General features: G+C 32.8%; 2 protein-coding genes and 2 non-coding genes across 4 annotated transcripts; 1 reads left to right on the plus strand and 3 right to left on the minus strand.

The window, feature by feature from the left end:
- Positions 1 to 1,087: 1,087 nt before the first annotated feature.
- LOC128873342 (uncharacterized) lies at positions 1,088 to 7,096 on the minus strand. The gene is made up of 4 exons (XM_054116859.1): positions 6,839 to 7,096; positions 5,967 to 6,007; positions 4,389 to 4,585; positions 1,088 to 2,235 (listed from the first exon to the last, which is right to left on the minus strand). Exons 1-4 carry the CDS (start codon positions 6,921 to 6,923, stop codon positions 2,184 to 2,186), a joined length of 375 nt encoding a protein of 124 aa, XP_053972834.1. The 5' UTR covers positions 6,924 to 7,096; the 3' UTR covers positions 1,088 to 2,183.
- Positions 6,968 to 17,298, minus strand: LOC128873341 (apoptotic protease-activating factor 1). The gene is made up of 11 exons (XM_054116858.1): positions 16,169 to 17,298; positions 15,414 to 15,663; positions 15,124 to 15,298; positions 14,697 to 14,834; positions 14,306 to 14,620; positions 14,005 to 14,240; positions 13,789 to 13,918; positions 11,708 to 13,717; positions 11,223 to 11,627; positions 8,138 to 11,142; positions 6,968 to 7,473 (listed from the first exon to the last, which is right to left on the minus strand). The coding sequence occupies exons 2-10, from the start codon at positions 15,599 to 15,601 to the stop codon at positions 10,627 to 10,629; spliced, it is 4,113 nt and encodes a 1,370-aa protein (XP_053972833.1). The 5' UTR covers positions 15,602 to 15,663; positions 16,169 to 17,298; the 3' UTR covers positions 6,968 to 7,473; positions 8,138 to 10,626.
- Positions 16,728 to 16,799, plus strand: Trnae-cuc (transfer RNA glutamic acid (anticodon CUC)). Its single transcript has one exon. It is a non-coding gene; the product is annotated as a tRNA-Glu (tRNA).
- Positions 16,946 to 17,017, minus strand: Trnag-ucc (transfer RNA glycine (anticodon UCC)). Its single transcript has one exon. It is a non-coding gene; the product is annotated as a tRNA-Gly (tRNA).
- Positions 17,299 to 17,736: the final 438 nt, after the last annotated feature.

A 17,736-nucleotide genomic window follows, 5' to 3' on the forward strand; every position in this document is an offset into this window, starting at 1 on the left:
TTATAATAGTAACAGAAGTCCAAAAGTCTGAAATATATGTATAAGAACACACAGAAGTATTAAATAAAAAGACTGAACCAAGGCGAATAAAAGAAAGTTAAGTCAAATGGTAGCAAATCCTTAGCCTATCTACAAATATTAAAAGAGATTGGTGCGTCAAGCTAGGAAAACCTAGTACAAATAATGTGATAAACTACAATAAGTATATATATTCAAACGGTGCTCACAAATATAGATCGAAAGTTTAATATACATACCTCTGGAATAAGGAAAGTATAAGTAGGTTTAGTTACAAATAACATGTAATTCCTAACATATAATATTTTGTAAACTAGTTATAAGGAAACGCTTATTTTGTGATTATCAATGTGAGACAGTGAAATGTAGAGGATATCTACGCACTTTAAAAATAAAAATAAAATAATTGTATTAGTGGCGCCATCCGTGAGAAAACGCTCAAGTTTGTAGAAAAAAATAGTTCTCACCATTTCCGTAAGATGGAACCACGAATACCTCCTAATCAATTATACTTTATTTTTCATAAATGCATAATCAATACGATTTTTTCCTTTATAACACTGCAATATAGTGTTGCTATGTAATAATAATTAATAATTAATAATTTTTATGAACAATTATTTAATCCAGCAATAGTTATCAACCTTTTTACTTAGTCGCGCCATCTGGCAACAATAGTGGGAACCATTTTCACTACAAACTTGGACGTTTTACCACCGATGACGCCACTAATTAAATCAGTCGCCATCTAGCAGCCACTGGGAGAACTATTTTTTGCTACAAACTTAGCCGTTCCATGGTAGATGGAGCCACATGCACTTTTAAAATTTCCATAATGGCTCCATCTAACGAGATAAAAAGGAACTAATTGAGGACAAACTTGGGCGTTTTCCCGATAGAGGCGCTGACGATACTCCGAAATTAGTTCGGACCCTTCACCGCTAGATGGCGCTGCGTTTCTAAAAAATATATATATGTTGACTTTAATTTGATTTTATACGACACGAGACTTCAAATAGTTTTACAGGAATAAAAGTGAGCGCAAAGGTAATAATATTATTTTACCCACTTTATAGAAAAATATATTACTTTATTAAATCTATACAAGGCAGTTATAACATTATCGAACTCAGTATGCGATTTGTACATTTCCCACTTCTTCGACTTCTTCAGCATCAGTGTTGCGAATCGTTACAACGAGCAGTGTAAGTTATTACTTCGAGGTAGATTTGTACATGAACAAATGTACCTAAGTCTAATATGTTATACCTACAGACTGGTGTACTATCATTGGTGTCTTGGTTTATAATATATATATGGCATTAGATGTTGTACTGAATTTTTGGAGTCATACTATATATTTTGTCGATATTTGTACTTATTCTATTTAGAATTTATACATTGCTAATGGATTTAGAATTTATACATTGCTAGGTGGAATAAAGGTACGAATAGCACCTTACGTTCGATATCACAGTTTGGCACGAACATTTTGCTAGTTTTAGAGATTGCAGTTTCCTTAATGATAAGGTTTTGATTTTGATGCATCATATTTCCAAATTGTGTGTGTCAAAGCTTCTTATATATTAGAGTGCTACTGTTGGTGTTTCATGATTCCTGAGTGTCAATGAACTATTTATGGTGTTTCAGGTTTTCTGAGTATCGGTGTTCTAGAGTTCTGTGGTGTCTTCAGTTTCCTGAGTTTTGGTGTGAGAATTTTTACTAACTATTACATTCATATTTTCTATATTCCTGATTTACAATTGCTTATTTTTTTGTATTTATGTTATTGCTGGTTTATAGGGTTTTTGTGATTGCTTGCTTTTAGAATTTTCATGATTGCTTATTTTTTTTTTTTTAATTACTTGTTTTTAGTGTATTGATGATTGTTTTAACATTCGATGTATTTTGTTGTATGGCGATGTGTACGTGTACTTGAATTTAAATATTTACAATTTTCACTACTTGGAACTTTCAAAACCACTGAGAGTTGATGTCCAATAAATACTATGAATTTGTGTTGTTCTCATTTAAGCGTGAATTCTTTTTTATTAAACATTACGCAATGGTTGAAAGTCGCTCGCCCTGCAAGCTTGTCCTAATATTCTAATTATCTATATTAAGTATTTTTATCCCTAGGAATGTGTATTACTCGAATATATTCACTATTTCCTCTCCATCGATATTGCTGCTTCCGCTGGGTGTTCACGTTGATACCTTAAAAATAAAAATTATTATTAAATAATTATTAATATGCAGTATTTTTTCACGGAGACAGAACCATTTTCTATCTTTTACAAAACAATTTCAATGTACATTGTAGCGAATTCAATTGCCACAGTTTAGTACGATACATTTCCTATCAGATGTACAAAGAAAATATCGTTCGTCTAGTAAAACGAAGCTTCATTTGCATGTTTTACGTAATAGTAATGACAGAAGCTTGCGGTAACGTGATCAGTGCATGCGAATGAACGCATGTAAAATGTAAATGGAAAAACATTTTTTCTGCGGGGTCATATAAAAAACAAAGTCACATTGCACCGTGGGGAATAATCATCGATGCATCGATTACGAAACGGTCGCGATATAAATGGTCGTCACATCGAACACCCTCCGTAAATAAAGCTCCGATAGTAGCCATATTTTCTTTCATGTCCTTCGTGCTTTCATGTACGCGTAACGCTCAACCAACAAATAAAAACTGTTGAAAAGAAAAAATTATACTGTCCACATTAATCAATCATATTTTATTACCGATCGTTTATTAACATTAAACCTGTAAAAATGATACACGTACAGTGAGTGTAGAAAGTATTCGTACACCGATCAATTTCCAAACAAACTATGTAAAATTGTAATTTATTAACTTGTTTTTTATAAACAATGGTATTCTACATATTCTCGGAACTCTAGAATAGGTAGATTACAAAAAAAAGTTATTTATGTAAGTTACGAAATTAACAAAAAGAAAAACAATTAATCGATAGAAATATTGAAGCAACAAGTATTCGGACAACTGTTTAATTTTTAAAACTTCATTAAAAAAAAAAAAAAAAAAAGAAATTTACATTAATTTACAAGTATATGATACTTCCTTCGTGGGATTTCGTTTTGATTATATAATTATTGTAACCCTTCTAAGCATTAAATCAACTAAATTATTAGTTATTCGAAGTGGGATCTTCTTCAATTCCGCTATTAGAGCCATTTTTAAAAGTACTTTACTGGAAATTTGATGTTTTCTAATTCGTACGGAGCAATAAATTAATGTGTTTACATTACAAACTCTATTGTAAATGGTTCGTCATAAGAATCGTACAAATACTTATTGCTTCTATACTTTTACCCACTTTTCGCATTTTTTTGTTAATTTCACAAATTATATTAACTAGAAAATGTTGTTTGGACTATATCTATCTTAGAGACTTCCGAGAATATGTAAAATATCATTGATTAGAAAAAAAGAAGTTAAGAAACTACAATTTCACAGAAAAGTTTTTTGGGAAATTGATCGGTGTACGAATACATTCTACACCCACTATATAACCAATACGAAAACTACGACGATTAAATTTAACACAATGTGCGCCAAATTGTTATAAGATTATGTTTTAAACCGTTGAGACGTATATAACAGATTTTCGATAATTCCGTCTTACGGCCCCTTCTAAACTATTGAACTTTTATTTGACCCAGTTTAATCTAGAGACGATAGAGATGATAATGTCGCTGGAAATTGTCGCAGTAATTCCAAGCGTCTTTAAATATTCCGATATCGTCCAGAGCAAGTTATTTAAAAGGAAATAACGTAATTCGAAATGCATTCCCACGTCGCGCCAACGCGTTTGTTATAAATAATTCATCGTGCACAAAGCGAACCAGTAGAGATTCGAGTGTTCAATATTTTGATCCGCGGCCTTCTTCATAAATAATTCTACATTATGTAACGTCGAGCTCTTATCATTACGAGGGACGCAAAAATAGTTTTATCACTGAAATTAATTACTAGCGAAATACGCGAAGCATAACGCTACGCAATTCGTCTTGGGTAGATAAAAGTGAACGACGCTTCGAAATTAGATCAATTAGATACGTGAGACATAAGAAATACTACAAAATTTAGAATTTTGTTTTAATAATAAATTAATTATACATTTCATTATGGATTCGATCCAAGAAAAAATACTCGTCGCATACTTTTACGTATTCAACCTTGTTAAATTGTAATATTTTGTTGCTTTGAAGACGACTCAAATCGAAAAAGTCGTAACGTGATAATTGCAAGCGTTGGTTCGTAATATCGTCAATTTAGATTGTACATTCGTGCGCAATTATTAAAATATTCTATTCGTGAAGCATGTACTTACTTTAATGCTCTAGTAACTTGGTAGATAGATGTTATTGCGACGAAGAGGTTTACGCTAAAAAGGCTCCAGTTTTTCGGCGTAATTGCTAAGGAATACCTAGTCCAAATTACACCCGTAACGGCCAAGGCAGATGATTGGCTAACGGAGAGTTGATTTGCTGGCCTCTGCAGATCACCGAGGCCAGCTATTACAAGCCCCTGTAAATTGCAAAGTGCGTTTCAACGAGATAAAGATTGGCGAACAGTGAATGGTTACAGTAGACAATAGGAAACTGTATTCTTGGATAGGTGACGAAGAAATGAAAGGGCCAGCGATATGGGTCAAATTGCGAGTATTTACTTTAAGATTGACCTATTTTCAGCTAGATCGACCACAACTTGTTAAAGCATGCGCGCGCGCACATATGATTTTCCGCTGGGAAATTCGTTCATTGAATCCAAAATGGTTCGAGCCACTGTTCAAACGGGCATTGATACGATAACGGATTCCTTCTTTAATTTCACAGAAGAAATATTTTTCATTTTCATTTATTTTCATAACTGGAAGGGTAATAGTAAATACAAGTCGTTTAATCGAGTAAAGTGGATGAGCACGTCTGTTTATACTTATTATAATTTTTCCATTATAAATATATACATGTACATACTTAGATTAAATTACTTTAGTGGACATTGAGGGTACGAATAATTATGAGTTCGACTGTGTACATCATAAATTAAGAAATTATTAATATAATACACCGATATATATATATATATATATATATATATATATATATATATATATATATATATAAAATTATTCGTATTATATATATATAATACGAATAATTATGAGCTCGACAGTATACATGATAAATTAAGAAATTATTAATATAATACACCTTGTAAATCACTTTCTATCCAATAATAATTATATATATATCAAGTTTTCAATTTACAATACACACTGTAATAGACAAGAACAGATTTCATAGATTTGATTAGATTACATACTCGTATTTATTATCGCGTTTCTCGTTACAAAACTGAACGAAGCTCGAAAATACTTGTGATATTTGCAGAAGGCCAGTAACTATGAAATATAAATTCTTTTGCCGACTAGCTTTCCTAATTTTTCATTCGGAACATTTTCGTGCAGGATAACATAAATCGATTTAACGTAACAACGTGATATTGATTTTTTGCGTCCAGTCACGGAAGGAAAAAAACCGTTACGGAATTATCAAAGGTGATCGTTATAACGGCGTTAGTCGTTTGTTTCGCAAGAACCGCCACGGCACGTGTCAATGTCGCATTTGGACCAGGTCCATTTGCATGCGGATACAGCCTCCTCATAGTTGAGAAATATTTCTGTAACGTGTTTATTTGCCAGCGACGTCAGAGAACCGCGCGTTTGACTACCTTGGAATAAAATTGATTCGGTTATTGTAGTCACCGGTTATATAGAACGGATAAATCTTATCGAAGAAACGTGCCGCGGCTCCTGTGATTATTCCGAACAGTGTCGTTATTGCGAAAATGTATATCGAGTACATGACATTCAGGAAGACGTTAAAACGACAAAATGATTACTGACCCATTTAAAAGCTGGTGCCCAGAAGAATATAGTCTGCGGACCTGAAAGGGGAAAATAGGTCGACACTGCTATTACGTTCCTCGTTTTGACAATCTCGATATATAATATTCTTGACAGTATCGAAAACGTGACGGAGATACGAGCTGCGCGAATGTTTCGAATTCACGCAAAGATTAGAATGCTATTTCGGAACGACGTGTATTTTGCAAGAAGCGTGTACGCGTAATCGAATGGCAAGTGCTTGGTGGAATCGATAAAATTATTAAATTAAGCTCAGATTCGTTGAATCGGAACAGTTTGGTTTACATAATTCTCAGTGGCCACTGTACGTCTTCTAATTTATTCAAAAATAATTTCTAACTCTTATCTCTCCGCACATTTTATATTCGTATATATTAACATCGTCAGTGATAACCGAGGTTAATTTAACCCGAGTCGAAAACCTCCCCGTATCGCCACGGAAGTTGTAAATAAACCTTTGTGCTTCGATCGGTCGATATAAATATTTAATCGTGTCAGTCGCTCGGATTACACTCGATAATTGCAAATTTCTAACTTCGAAAATGCTGCGTAGCCTGTGGTAAAAATCGAGTTCCATTGATAGAACATGGATATCTTCTATGAGACCTTGAACCAGACATTACTACGATATAGAGCAACGTGTCACGAGATGACATTCATTTACGTACACAACGCGACGTTCTAACACGAGCGAGGGCAACATAGTCGATGCCTGGAATTCGTACGACGTCGCGGGAAGTGGTTTTTATGCTAATCTGTCTAAATGCACGTTGTACAGTGGTACGAGCGCATATGATTCCGGCACGTGGTGTGGTCCGATAAATCTAGCGAATCAGTGACAACTTACTAACCAGCTGGGTGATTCCACAGTGGCTGGAACTTCTCGGGCACGCACTTGCCAATCGTTTGAACCGATTTCTTATATATAGCCGACATTGTTTTTTCACGCGTTCACGCGTTGGTTACGCCGTATTGAGAAGCAAAATTTGGAAAAAAAAAGTAAAAAAAAAAAAAGATAGGTCGAACGTTTCGAAGATCTGCCGGGGAAACGAGTGAACGTGGAAACGACAAGCGGGTACAACGATCCGCACACTGAGACTGAATATCGCGAAGTGCAACGATTGGTAGCCGTGCTGTCCGCACGGGTAGTCCGTCCTTTCCTTTCCCCGCTCTGATTTCCGGGACCTAAAGCGCTACGCTTCTATATGTACACGCTTGAGCTCGTATTTGTTGCTGTGCGCATCCCCACATTTCCACACCACGTCAGATTATTCCGGTCTCATTAAACAGACGCTTTTCCATCGATTGGTGTCGATGGATAATTGTAATTCACTAGGGTGACCCATGGGTTCTTTTCTAGTACTTTTTCCCCTATGACTTTCTTCATTTACTTGATTTTATTCGTAGCGATACCTTTCGAAAGTTTTGAAGTCCTTTTTTACTTTCTGTTTTTAATTAATTACTTGCATGTTGTCTTAACAAGTGCCTGAAAGAATCATGGCAATTACTTTGAGCGAAATTGGGAATGAATGGACTGGCTCAGTTAGTGTAGTTCAAAAAAGAGATAAAAAACTACTATATATCATGAAATACACTTGAATATGTTATAATATTTAAGTTAGAATATTCAGTATAATTATGAAATTGTTATCATGTATAATTTAGAGCTTTCAAAATAAAGAATTCATGGACCACAACCCATTATCCACCACTAATTACTACATAATTATTTATGGCGTTCAACGACTGCTGATTGTAAACGATGTAACCACGTGTCTGTGAGAAGATAATCCTACTGACGCTATAAAATGTACATATTTATAAAATCGTATCGATGTTATCTCCGCTATCACCAAATTACATTTTTCATACGGCTACATTCCTGATGTTCTATCCGATATATCGCGATCTGGGAAGGTAGATAAGATTATAATTGAAAATCGCAACGTAAAGATACTATCGATTACAGCACTGTTTTATAAATTATCTCAGCCTTTGATTCAACCGTAGACGCGCTATGTTTGCTATTCGTCATTGATACACCGACACGCGCGCGCGGGGATAAGCAACATTTTTCATCGAATAATAGGTGAGGAATAAAATTAACTATTTTAGAAGATTAACGTTTGTATCTGTTCGTCGTGACATACTTGTCCTTTTTTGAAAGCCAGTTGTCCTTTCCTAGTTTGTGAAATGAGTTTACATTCCCGTTTCACCTTGCGATTCTTTTTCAAGCGTCATTCCATCGACGCGTAACATTTCGATACAAGGAACTCTTCAGGTATGCCAATGAAGTCGATCTAAGTTCACTGATAATAATACTATCGATATACATGCTAGAATACGTAAACCGACATTGGCCTAGAGGATAAAATTGGACACTTCGTTTAGTGCCAAGTCGTACATACGTCAGTCTCTTCGTCTCCTATTAATACGTTAGCCACGTGTAGCTATTATACATTGCGATATAGTCCATAAACGTACTTCCTGCGACGGGTCCGTTGATCTCGTGGGAACACAGAAAGCGAGGATGTATTTACACAGTTTTATTTGGGTTAAAATACATACACTTTTTGTAGCATCAACTAAAATACATAGGTTCGAAAGTAATACAATAAGTGGTATAAAAAATTGAGCTTGACGAGAGAATGCAAACTTTTTATGTTTACAGAACAAACATGGTTGCCGCCGCTGACGGGCGTCACTATTGTTCGCATTTCCCGTAAACTGCACTTCGTTTAAGGAATACACATGGTCGTATGTATTCCGATATCACAATATTGATAAACATTTCGATGTATACGTGATCACGGTCGATTGCACGCATAGAATACATGCGAATAAACATGTAATATTCTATAACATAATTTGTATAAAATAATTGCGTACATATACATCATCTGTTACATACCACTGTTCTCTTACACTAGATATTCTTATCTTGTTGGAACATTAACTAATATTAGGCCAACCAAAAATTTCGTGTGTAATGCATTCGCGATAGTTTACCTTTTTAGACACAGCAATAAGAGATAAATGCACTGCTGTTCGAGATCAGTTTTAAGAAAATGCTATCGATCGTAAGATCGTTGAATAGTAAAAAACTTTTACTGAAACGATAAGAAATTTTCTGGATGTCTTGTAATTTAGTATATTTAAAATATTGATGCAAAAATCGACACGAATTTATAAGATGACCTAATAGTACAGTAATATGAGATCGAATAGTTCAGTAAAGCTGAAAAAATCGAGGCACTGAAATAAAGGATACTGTATAAAAATAACTTATCAAAAAGTTGTTCGATTACGGTGGAAATAATAAATATATTCCATACTAAATTTTGATCGATCCGACTATGCACGTACGTGCCAAATATTTTTAGGATTTATTCGAGTTTTTATATGTAGCATATAAAATATATATGTAATATAAATGTATCCTGAAGGGAGTAATGTCATAAATTGGCAGGTAAATTTACAATTAGAATATACAGATATATTAAACATTCCGTACAATTTATGAACACTTGTGTTTACTCCCCTTTAAACATGTGTATCATACACTTAAGGCACGTAGTTCAAATTAAAAATAGAAAATATTATATAATTTGAAAACAAACGAAATTTAAAGATATGAACGTTTTTCACAATTTATCAGATATAAACAATTAATAAACATTTTAAAATTCACTGAAATTTTTTTTTAATTTACTCTAAATATATAATTTTTTTTTTCATCAAATAAGAAAAATCTACTTTTAAACAATTTTTTTGTTGAAGACATATTACCTATCCGAAGGAAAACATCTCTTCTATGTTAATAATCATACTTATGTATGAATTTTTTTTATCGGATAGCACTAAATCGAAATGAAATAAAATTTCAACGTTATACGATTTAAATATATCTTATCCATTTGGTATTTACAATTATATTTATTTTATATTGCAATAAGACTTACGAAATAAATTTGTAGTGTATACACACACAAATCGTAATATAAGTATGATTATTCGATGTAAGTAAAAAAAGAACTTCCGTATAAACATTAAGTAGAATAAAATGCGCGAATTTCATTTGGCGATGCGCCATAATGAGAAATATTATTCAATAGCACAAATATTTTGAAACGTGTAGGATGAACGGTTTGCAAAATGTTCGAGAGAATCTTATGATTTTAAAAGTACAGTATAAAAAAAAAGCAGTCAAAAATGCAATTGTGATTGTTCTTTTACACATGTAAAGATGTGTAAAAGTAAGAGATCCATTAATTTTCTTGTAAATGCAAGTGGCAGTAGAGATAGGATTACTGTAAATAAGTTTACGTATTTCTCATAGTCTTGAGCATCAGTCAATATAAGTTGTATGCAAATTCACTTATCTTAAAACTTAATTGGTATAAACCATCAACCTATCTAATATTATCTATATTGTACTTCCCTATTCATGAAATATTTCACTTTGATATAATAACCATATCTACCATTTACAAGTATCAACTTGTTATTCTAATTAATCACAAGTAAAAATTGTATAAAAAACATTTCATATTTTTGATAATGTTTACAGTTATTGCACCTTTACAATAACAAACTTTAAAATATTCATTATAGGAATCTTTAATTACAGTAGTCATGGTTAATTATATCCACATAATGTGAACGTGCTAATGGATCCATATATATCAACTGTAACAAACTTTGTGAAATCGGTAGATATGCATATTTTTGCAAGAAAATTCGAAGGTAATTCGACAACAGCTAATAATGCTGGCTGTTGTGGATTTTTACCTTCGATAAATTTCCAGTACTTACTTAGTTTATGGACACCATTCATGGTAGTATTATCCTCCGCTTGAGGTTGCATACTGTACATATTTGAGTCTACACTGCAGCTAGTAGACATATGTAAGCCAACATTTGCACTTTGACAGACAGCAGGAGAACTAATACTATGCTTAATTTTGCTTCTGAGCCTTTTTTGTTGCTTATGCGTGCGGATAGTCAACGCAATATTCCACCACACTACTTCATCTGAATTTACGGAAAGTAAAACAGGGACGTCGATTATGGAAGGAGCCCAATATAGTTGAGTAACAGCCGTTGTATGAAAACATAGTTTATGTATTTCTTCTCGTATTGATATATCAATAATCTGAAAGTATACGATGGTATGAATTCTATTGATAGTTTCAACATAGTTATAGAAACGATAAATTTATACCGTGTACTTACGGAAATATCTCCGTTTTCAAAGCCAATAGCTACATATTGTTCTTTTTGTGAGATTTCACAACACGTCAGTTTTTGTGTATATCTCGTTCTGAAATATTCAGTAATTTTTATACACGCTGGTAACGTTATCGTATCTTCTTGTAGTTTGTATAAAACTACATCTCCCACGTCATTTAATACGGCTAGAATAATTTTTCTACAACTCAAGCAACTAAAAGTAGTGACGATGTCCGAACCACCATTGGTTACGCTGTCTCGTCGTATCCAATTCGTATTATTGATATTCCAAAGTGTTATTATACCGTTTCGTGTTACTGTCAGTATACATCTTTCATTTATCTCATGAATTGAAATAATATATCCGGCATTTTGAACTAAGTATGTTAGTTCTTTATTTTGCCAGACCTGCAAGTGATGAAATAGGTGTTAAAGAAATATTATTAAAGTGTTATAAATAACGATACAATCAATTTGTATGAACTTACCCTTAAATTATCGTTTGTCTCTCTACAAACAATTATGTTACTGTTTTGTATGTTTATACATTTTATAAATTCTATGTTTTGTAAAACGTTCAGTATAGGTATGGCTTCCTTTTTCTCTATATCAAATAAAGTAACAACGTGTTTATTCGTAACAAAAATTATTTTCTTTCTATCCAATGAAAGAATTAAGTTACATATTTTTCCGTCGATCGGTTTAGATTCTGCTATTACTTCGTCGCCAACTAATGCGACGATAGTATTTGAAGGAGTTTCCGTAACAACGGTATTCGGTTGACCAAACTGTTGGACCGCCGCATCAAATAAAGGTTTTCTTATCGATTTACAGACCCCTGCTACTGGAAATTTCCATTTGTGAAGCAATTGATTTTCAGAACCACAAATAATATGGTACCCTTCTTCTTTTAACCAATATGTATCCAAAGAAGAAATACGACACTTATAAATGGCTATTGGTTGTGTTCCGGTATTTGCATTTAATATATTTATAAAACCGCTCGAATCAGCCAGAACCAAATATTGACCATCGTATGTTAAGGTAGCGCAAACATAAACGATTTTTTTATTTTCAATACTTGCTCTTATTTGTCTTTCATAATTGTGCATGTGGTCATTGTATCGTCTGAACCATTTTATATATACGGCTGTATCTTCGGTAACAATAAATAAGGAATTATTCTGTTCCGGGACAATACGGAAAAATATAATTTTCGTTTTTAGCAAATTTAGATTGTATTGCGATAGATATTCATATTTTGTGCCACATCTGCAATACGATATTAAAACGCCATGTGTTTCATCCATTATGTGGAGCAAGTTACTTTCCATTGAAAATGCTACATTCTTAAGACAACTGTTATCTTGCGGATTATGATGATGTTCTGATAACACTTCTCCATATCGATCCCAAATTTTTATTGTCCCTCTATTTGTAGAAGCTGCTATATATTTATTGTCATGTGCAAATGTCATATCTAGTATAATTTCACCATTAACAGAAAACACTATTGAGCTATCGTCGTGCGGAATCTGGCTAGTAAATATTCCACTCCAAAAAGATTGTTTTTGCCGTGGACTTAATGGAATATGATTTTGCTCATAATTTTCATCGTCGGAAAGTCTAAAAAGTTTTACTATACCGTGATCATCTAGCGACAAAAAACAATCGCCTTCCGAAGACATGACAATCTTCTTTATGCTGCAACTTTTATCGTGACCACTGAAAACTTTTTGTCTTTTGTAGAAACTATCCCACAAAAGTATTTCACCCGCTCCATTCCCGATTAGAATTAAGTTTGGATCGTACGTAAAACACGACGTACGAATTTCTGTTGATATTTCCTCACTCCATGGCATATCCATCTGTCCCAATTTTTTATTGTGAAATACGTATAAACTTTTAGATCTTTCACTTGCTAGTTTCATGGCAGTATCTTTGACATAGCCTTCATAAGGATGATTCATAGCGATTTGAACTATATCTAGGCAGTTCTTGCGCCTGTGTTTCACTATGATACTTGCTTGTTCTTCTAAAAATCTTTCTAAATCGATCATATTTGCTTCCAATATTGGATCTTTTTTTGTAATATATTTTTTATAATTATCCAGATCTATCAACAAATTACTTAATCCACTATGAATTATTGTTGCTTGGATGAAATCAAAATTGAAGTATATATTAGGAAATTCATCATATAATTGCGCCTGCTCCAAGTGATATCCGATATACGAGTAACTATAATTGTCGGCGGGTAATTTTGAAAAATCACCATTACAGTATTTACGATACTTTTCGATTAACGATTTGTGCATTTCTACTAATTCAGCTTGTGAAAATTTTTTTCGAAGGTGACAAAGTAATAAATCGTGAACACCATAGATATAGCTATGCAATTCATTGTTCCATTGCTTAGCTGCAAGAGATTTATGGCAAAAGTCTAGCATCATTTCCTCAACTTCAAATGGAGCTCCCTCCCAAAGAATCTCCAAAGTCTATAAAATTAATAAAATATAAAGATTCGTTAAATAAACTGTAGGATTTTACAGGCTATTTATAGGTTTACCTGTGGTGTTATATTAACATCTTCCCTAAAAATAACTAATTCTTCGTAACGTTTTCTCATTTCATCTGGTAGTTCCTTTATACACATATTAAAAATTGCTTCTTGTTTCTCCAAAAATATTTTAATTACACTGAAATAGAATGTATACATTATACAAAGTCATATTAAAATATTTTTAGTTAGAATTAATACTTCGTTATATGTTGATAATATTACCGATTTTTCTCGTCTTTATTTCTTAATGAATTCAAATAATATCTCCATCTATGTGGGCGCAATTTCATGTCATGTTTAAATTCTTCGAATTGGGCGGCAAACATAGCTATTAATAAGGGCATTCCTTTACATTCATCATGAATTCGTTTTGCTTCAAATGGAAGTTTATCCTCTTTTGTATCTAACACTTTAGCAAAAAGACCTAAAGTTTCCGCTTCGGTGAAGCCGTCGATCAACTACGAAAACGATTTTCTTTCTTTAGAATATAGAATGAAGAATATAAATATTACAAATATTTTACCTCAAATTTAGAAAATCTTTTGCCTTGTACAACATCGAGATTAGCAGTGATTACTAATGTTTTGCATTCAAAATCAAATGCATCAATTATTTTACTATCACAAACATCATCTAAAATTAACAAAGCATGGGAATGCTTTTCTTTGTTAAAATAATATTTCAAGAAATAAATTAATGAATCCGTTGATGTCTCTGGCATTGACGATTCTGATGACAATTCTAAATTCTTAACAAGATGATAAAGCCTGTTTAATTGGATAAATATTTCCTCATTAATTGGTCGTTCATATCCAAATTTAATCCAATATATTTCACTCTGAAAGAATGGAACAAGATTTTCATATTGTCACTCAGTTTCTTATATAAACATACATTTCATTTGTAAAACTTACATAAAACGAACTTCTTACAAATTTTGTATCCTTCAGTGTGCTAGCTGTTAAACACGATTTACCAAATCCTTTCATTCCATGAAGTACAACATATCCATTTGGTTGTAATTGTTCCAAATAATATTTTAATTCTATCATCTGCAGTCATGAAATATTGATCTTATTCTATGCAGAACTTATACATTAATGGGGGTTAATTAGTATAACAGAACATTTACCAACATCTTTTTAAATTTACACGATTTGTTTCCACAAGCATGCATATAAAATAAATAATATTGATTAATCAACATTAGTTTTTACATGCTTCCTTAAAAGTTAGAAAATATTAAATAGTAGTATGTTATCTGTACTATGATTCAATTGGAATATTCAGAAAATTGTAATAATTTATGTTTAATATTTTATTGTTTTGTACATTTCACACCTTTCGTTCTCTGATCACAGTCAGTGGTGAAATTGGAGGAAGGATGGGTGTAGTAACATGTTGTACATCATTCACAGTTTTTCCACTTTCCTCGAGTATGTCCATTTCCTTGCTAAGCCAATCGTAATGATGACGTAAAGCCTCACGAAAACTTTCAAATGCAAATCGACCTCGACTAAAATATGCAATATAATATTGTTTGAGACATAATTGTTGCAGATTGTACCTAACCTTTTGCTTAACTCAGTGCCAGTAGAATGCATCGTCTTTATATATGCTCAAAGTTATACCTTGGAAGTATATCCAATAAAATTTTAGCCCTTTCTTCTTTGGACTGACCAGCCTGTATCTGTTTGATGTGGTCGTCTTTTAATATGTAATCTGATTTTAGCGGACTTATGATACCGTTATATACATCCATATCTGCGACTATACTATTTCGCAGAATTTTAAGAATATTTTGATGCAATCTGTCCATTATTGTATTGTTTAAATACGTCTCATATCATACTCTTTGAATTATTTTACAAATAAGATTATCTGTGAAGAAAGATTTTTGATTGCACTCTAAAAGTTCTAAAATACTGTCTAAATATAAGGAATACTCCTTCTCTTATCCAAATATAGAAATCCAAGGATTTCATGTTGATAAAACCTTGACAAAAATTAACACAAGTTTTAGCTATGCTTCTATTTCATTTTGCAAATATTGAATGAAAATCGTAAAAAAAAGGAGCAATATGTTAACCTGGAATGTTACTTTTAATAAACACGTGCAAATATATTCTTCAATGAAAGAAACGTTACTATAAAACGCCAATTATAAACAAATATATTTTTATTCGATTTTCCTGGAACCCAAATTATAACTTCCACTTTTTGAAATGTGTAATCGAGACAACTTATATACTATATTTGTAAGTGTCCTCAAGATCAAGTTTAAAGAGTAAACGAATACTGCGGTCAATGACTTTGGTCGAAGTTCGATTATAGGTCTCACGGTTATTTGAAAAATTTATTGAATAGTATTGAATATGGTTCTTACTTTATCGAAGCTGGTTATTGAACGTATCGAACTACGTCTACGTTTTACGAGGCCTTTGTTTGAAAAGCTGATTAATTGGTACACCATTCAACTATATCACATCACCTCACAACCAAGAAGTAAACTGACTGAACTGACACAGTACGTACAGCATGCATGAGTCAAACAACGCCGTGTGCTCACTGCTGCCAGCTTTGCTTAGGAACTTCGTTGTTTCTGATTGGTCGTCGATATCATACGGCGCAGGTTACCCTCGGATTTTTAAAAAACACATTTTCTAAATCAATAGCATATTACAAAGTTATACAGAAACATGATAAAGGATATCATTGGAGAAGAACATCGATAAATGTTATCAAAAAAAGTGGGTATATAATAAATGGAAAACAAACAAAACTTATGGAACGAGGAATACAGAATGAGAATTGAAATATTCTTCCAAAGAACAACAGATTATTTTAAACAGAATAATTATAAAATAATTATATGTTTTATCATTTTAAGGATTTTACCAAATGTGACTATGTATACTCGTAAGCAGACTTATATTGTAAGCAAATCCGATATGGTCTAGTGGCTAGGATACCTGGCTCTCACCCAGGAGGCTCGGGTTCGATTCCCGGTATCGGAAATCTTTTTTTTTTTAATTTTTAAAATACTTAATCAATAATAATTTATATACTGATAATATATTTTTAAATATAATGTATTTTAAAAGAAAATTACAGTGGATATCATCGAAAAATAAATTTAATAAAAAAGCAAAAATAAATCCACTGCGATGGCCGGGAATCGAACCCGGATCAACTGCTTGGAAGGCAACTATGCTGACCATTACACCACCATCGCAGCTGAGATTTACTATTTCTGTAGATATAGACAAGAATCATATTGATTGTTCGAGTATTAAAGGCAAGTGTTACATAAACAAAAACAAATCCTGCGAAGGCCGGGAATCGAACCCGGATCAACTGCTTGGAAGGCAACTACGCTGACCATTAAACCACCATCGCAGTTGAGAGCAAGTCTTACAGAGAGCAACGTGATGTCGCCACTGTAATAGAAAATCCATATGAAGAAGTATACTGTTACAAAACGACAACATTTAATACATTTTTTTATCTCGTGCATTTCAGTTTCATAAATATTTACACTAACGAAATATTTACTTGAGCATACTTTAATTAATTTCATATTACATTCAGGTATCACGGATACGTTCATGTTTGTTACCAAAATAAAAATGATTTATACAATCGGAATTCATGTCAATTATTTTTTGTCTGTGATAAAAAATTGCGAATAATGTCACCACTTAACGAGCGCACGTGAACCATTGTTTCCTATTCGCCAATTAAACAGCGTTATCCTTTGAAAACGATGCAGATTGTTCTTAAAGCTCGGAGCAAACTATGCTTTATCCCTAAAAATGAAAAAAGTTTAAAAGCCCCCAATAACTGATGTACAAAATACTTTCAGCCGTATGAGCGCGGCCTGTTGTTCAACTTTACAAAATACGAGTTCATTACACGTTGTTCGAAACTTTTCTAGGACGCGTTAATGACGCA

This window comes from Hylaeus volcanicus, chromosome 3 (genome assembly GCF_026283585.1).
Source record: "Hylaeus volcanicus isolate JK05 chromosome 3, UHH_iyHylVolc1.0_haploid, whole genome shotgun sequence".
Taxonomy (NCBI): domain Eukaryota; kingdom Metazoa; phylum Arthropoda; class Insecta; order Hymenoptera; family Colletidae; genus Hylaeus; species Hylaeus volcanicus.

What these genes read in the sequence shown, in the direction of transcription:
- LOC128873342 (XM_054116859.1), bottom strand. Translation starts at nt 6,923, where the DNA reads ATGTCGGCTATATATAAGAAATCGGTTCAAACGATTGGCAAGTGCGTG. An exon ending in GGGCACCAGCTTTTAAATGG is followed by an intron (nt 4,586 to 5,966) that starts GTCAGTAATCAT and finishes TGCAATTTACAG; the next exon opens with GGGCTTGTAATAGCTGGCCT. An exon ending in CAAGTTACTAGAGCATTAAA is followed by an intron (nt 2,236 to 4,388) that starts GTAAGTACATGC and finishes TTTATTTTTAAG; the next exon opens with GTATCAACGTGAACACCCAG.
- LOC128873341 (XM_054116858.1), bottom strand. Translation starts at nt 15,601, where the DNA reads ATGGACAGATTGCATCAAAATATTCTTAAAATTCTGCGAAATAGTATA. An exon ending in AATAAAGACGAGAAAAATCG is followed by an intron (nt 13,919 to 14,004) that starts GTAATATTATCA and finishes ATTCTATTTCAG; the next exon opens with TGTAATTAAAATATTTTTGG. An exon ending in TTGAAAACGGAGATATTTCC is followed by an intron (nt 11,143 to 11,222) that starts GTAAGTACACGG and finishes GTATACTTTCAG; the next exon opens with ATTATTGATATATCAATACG.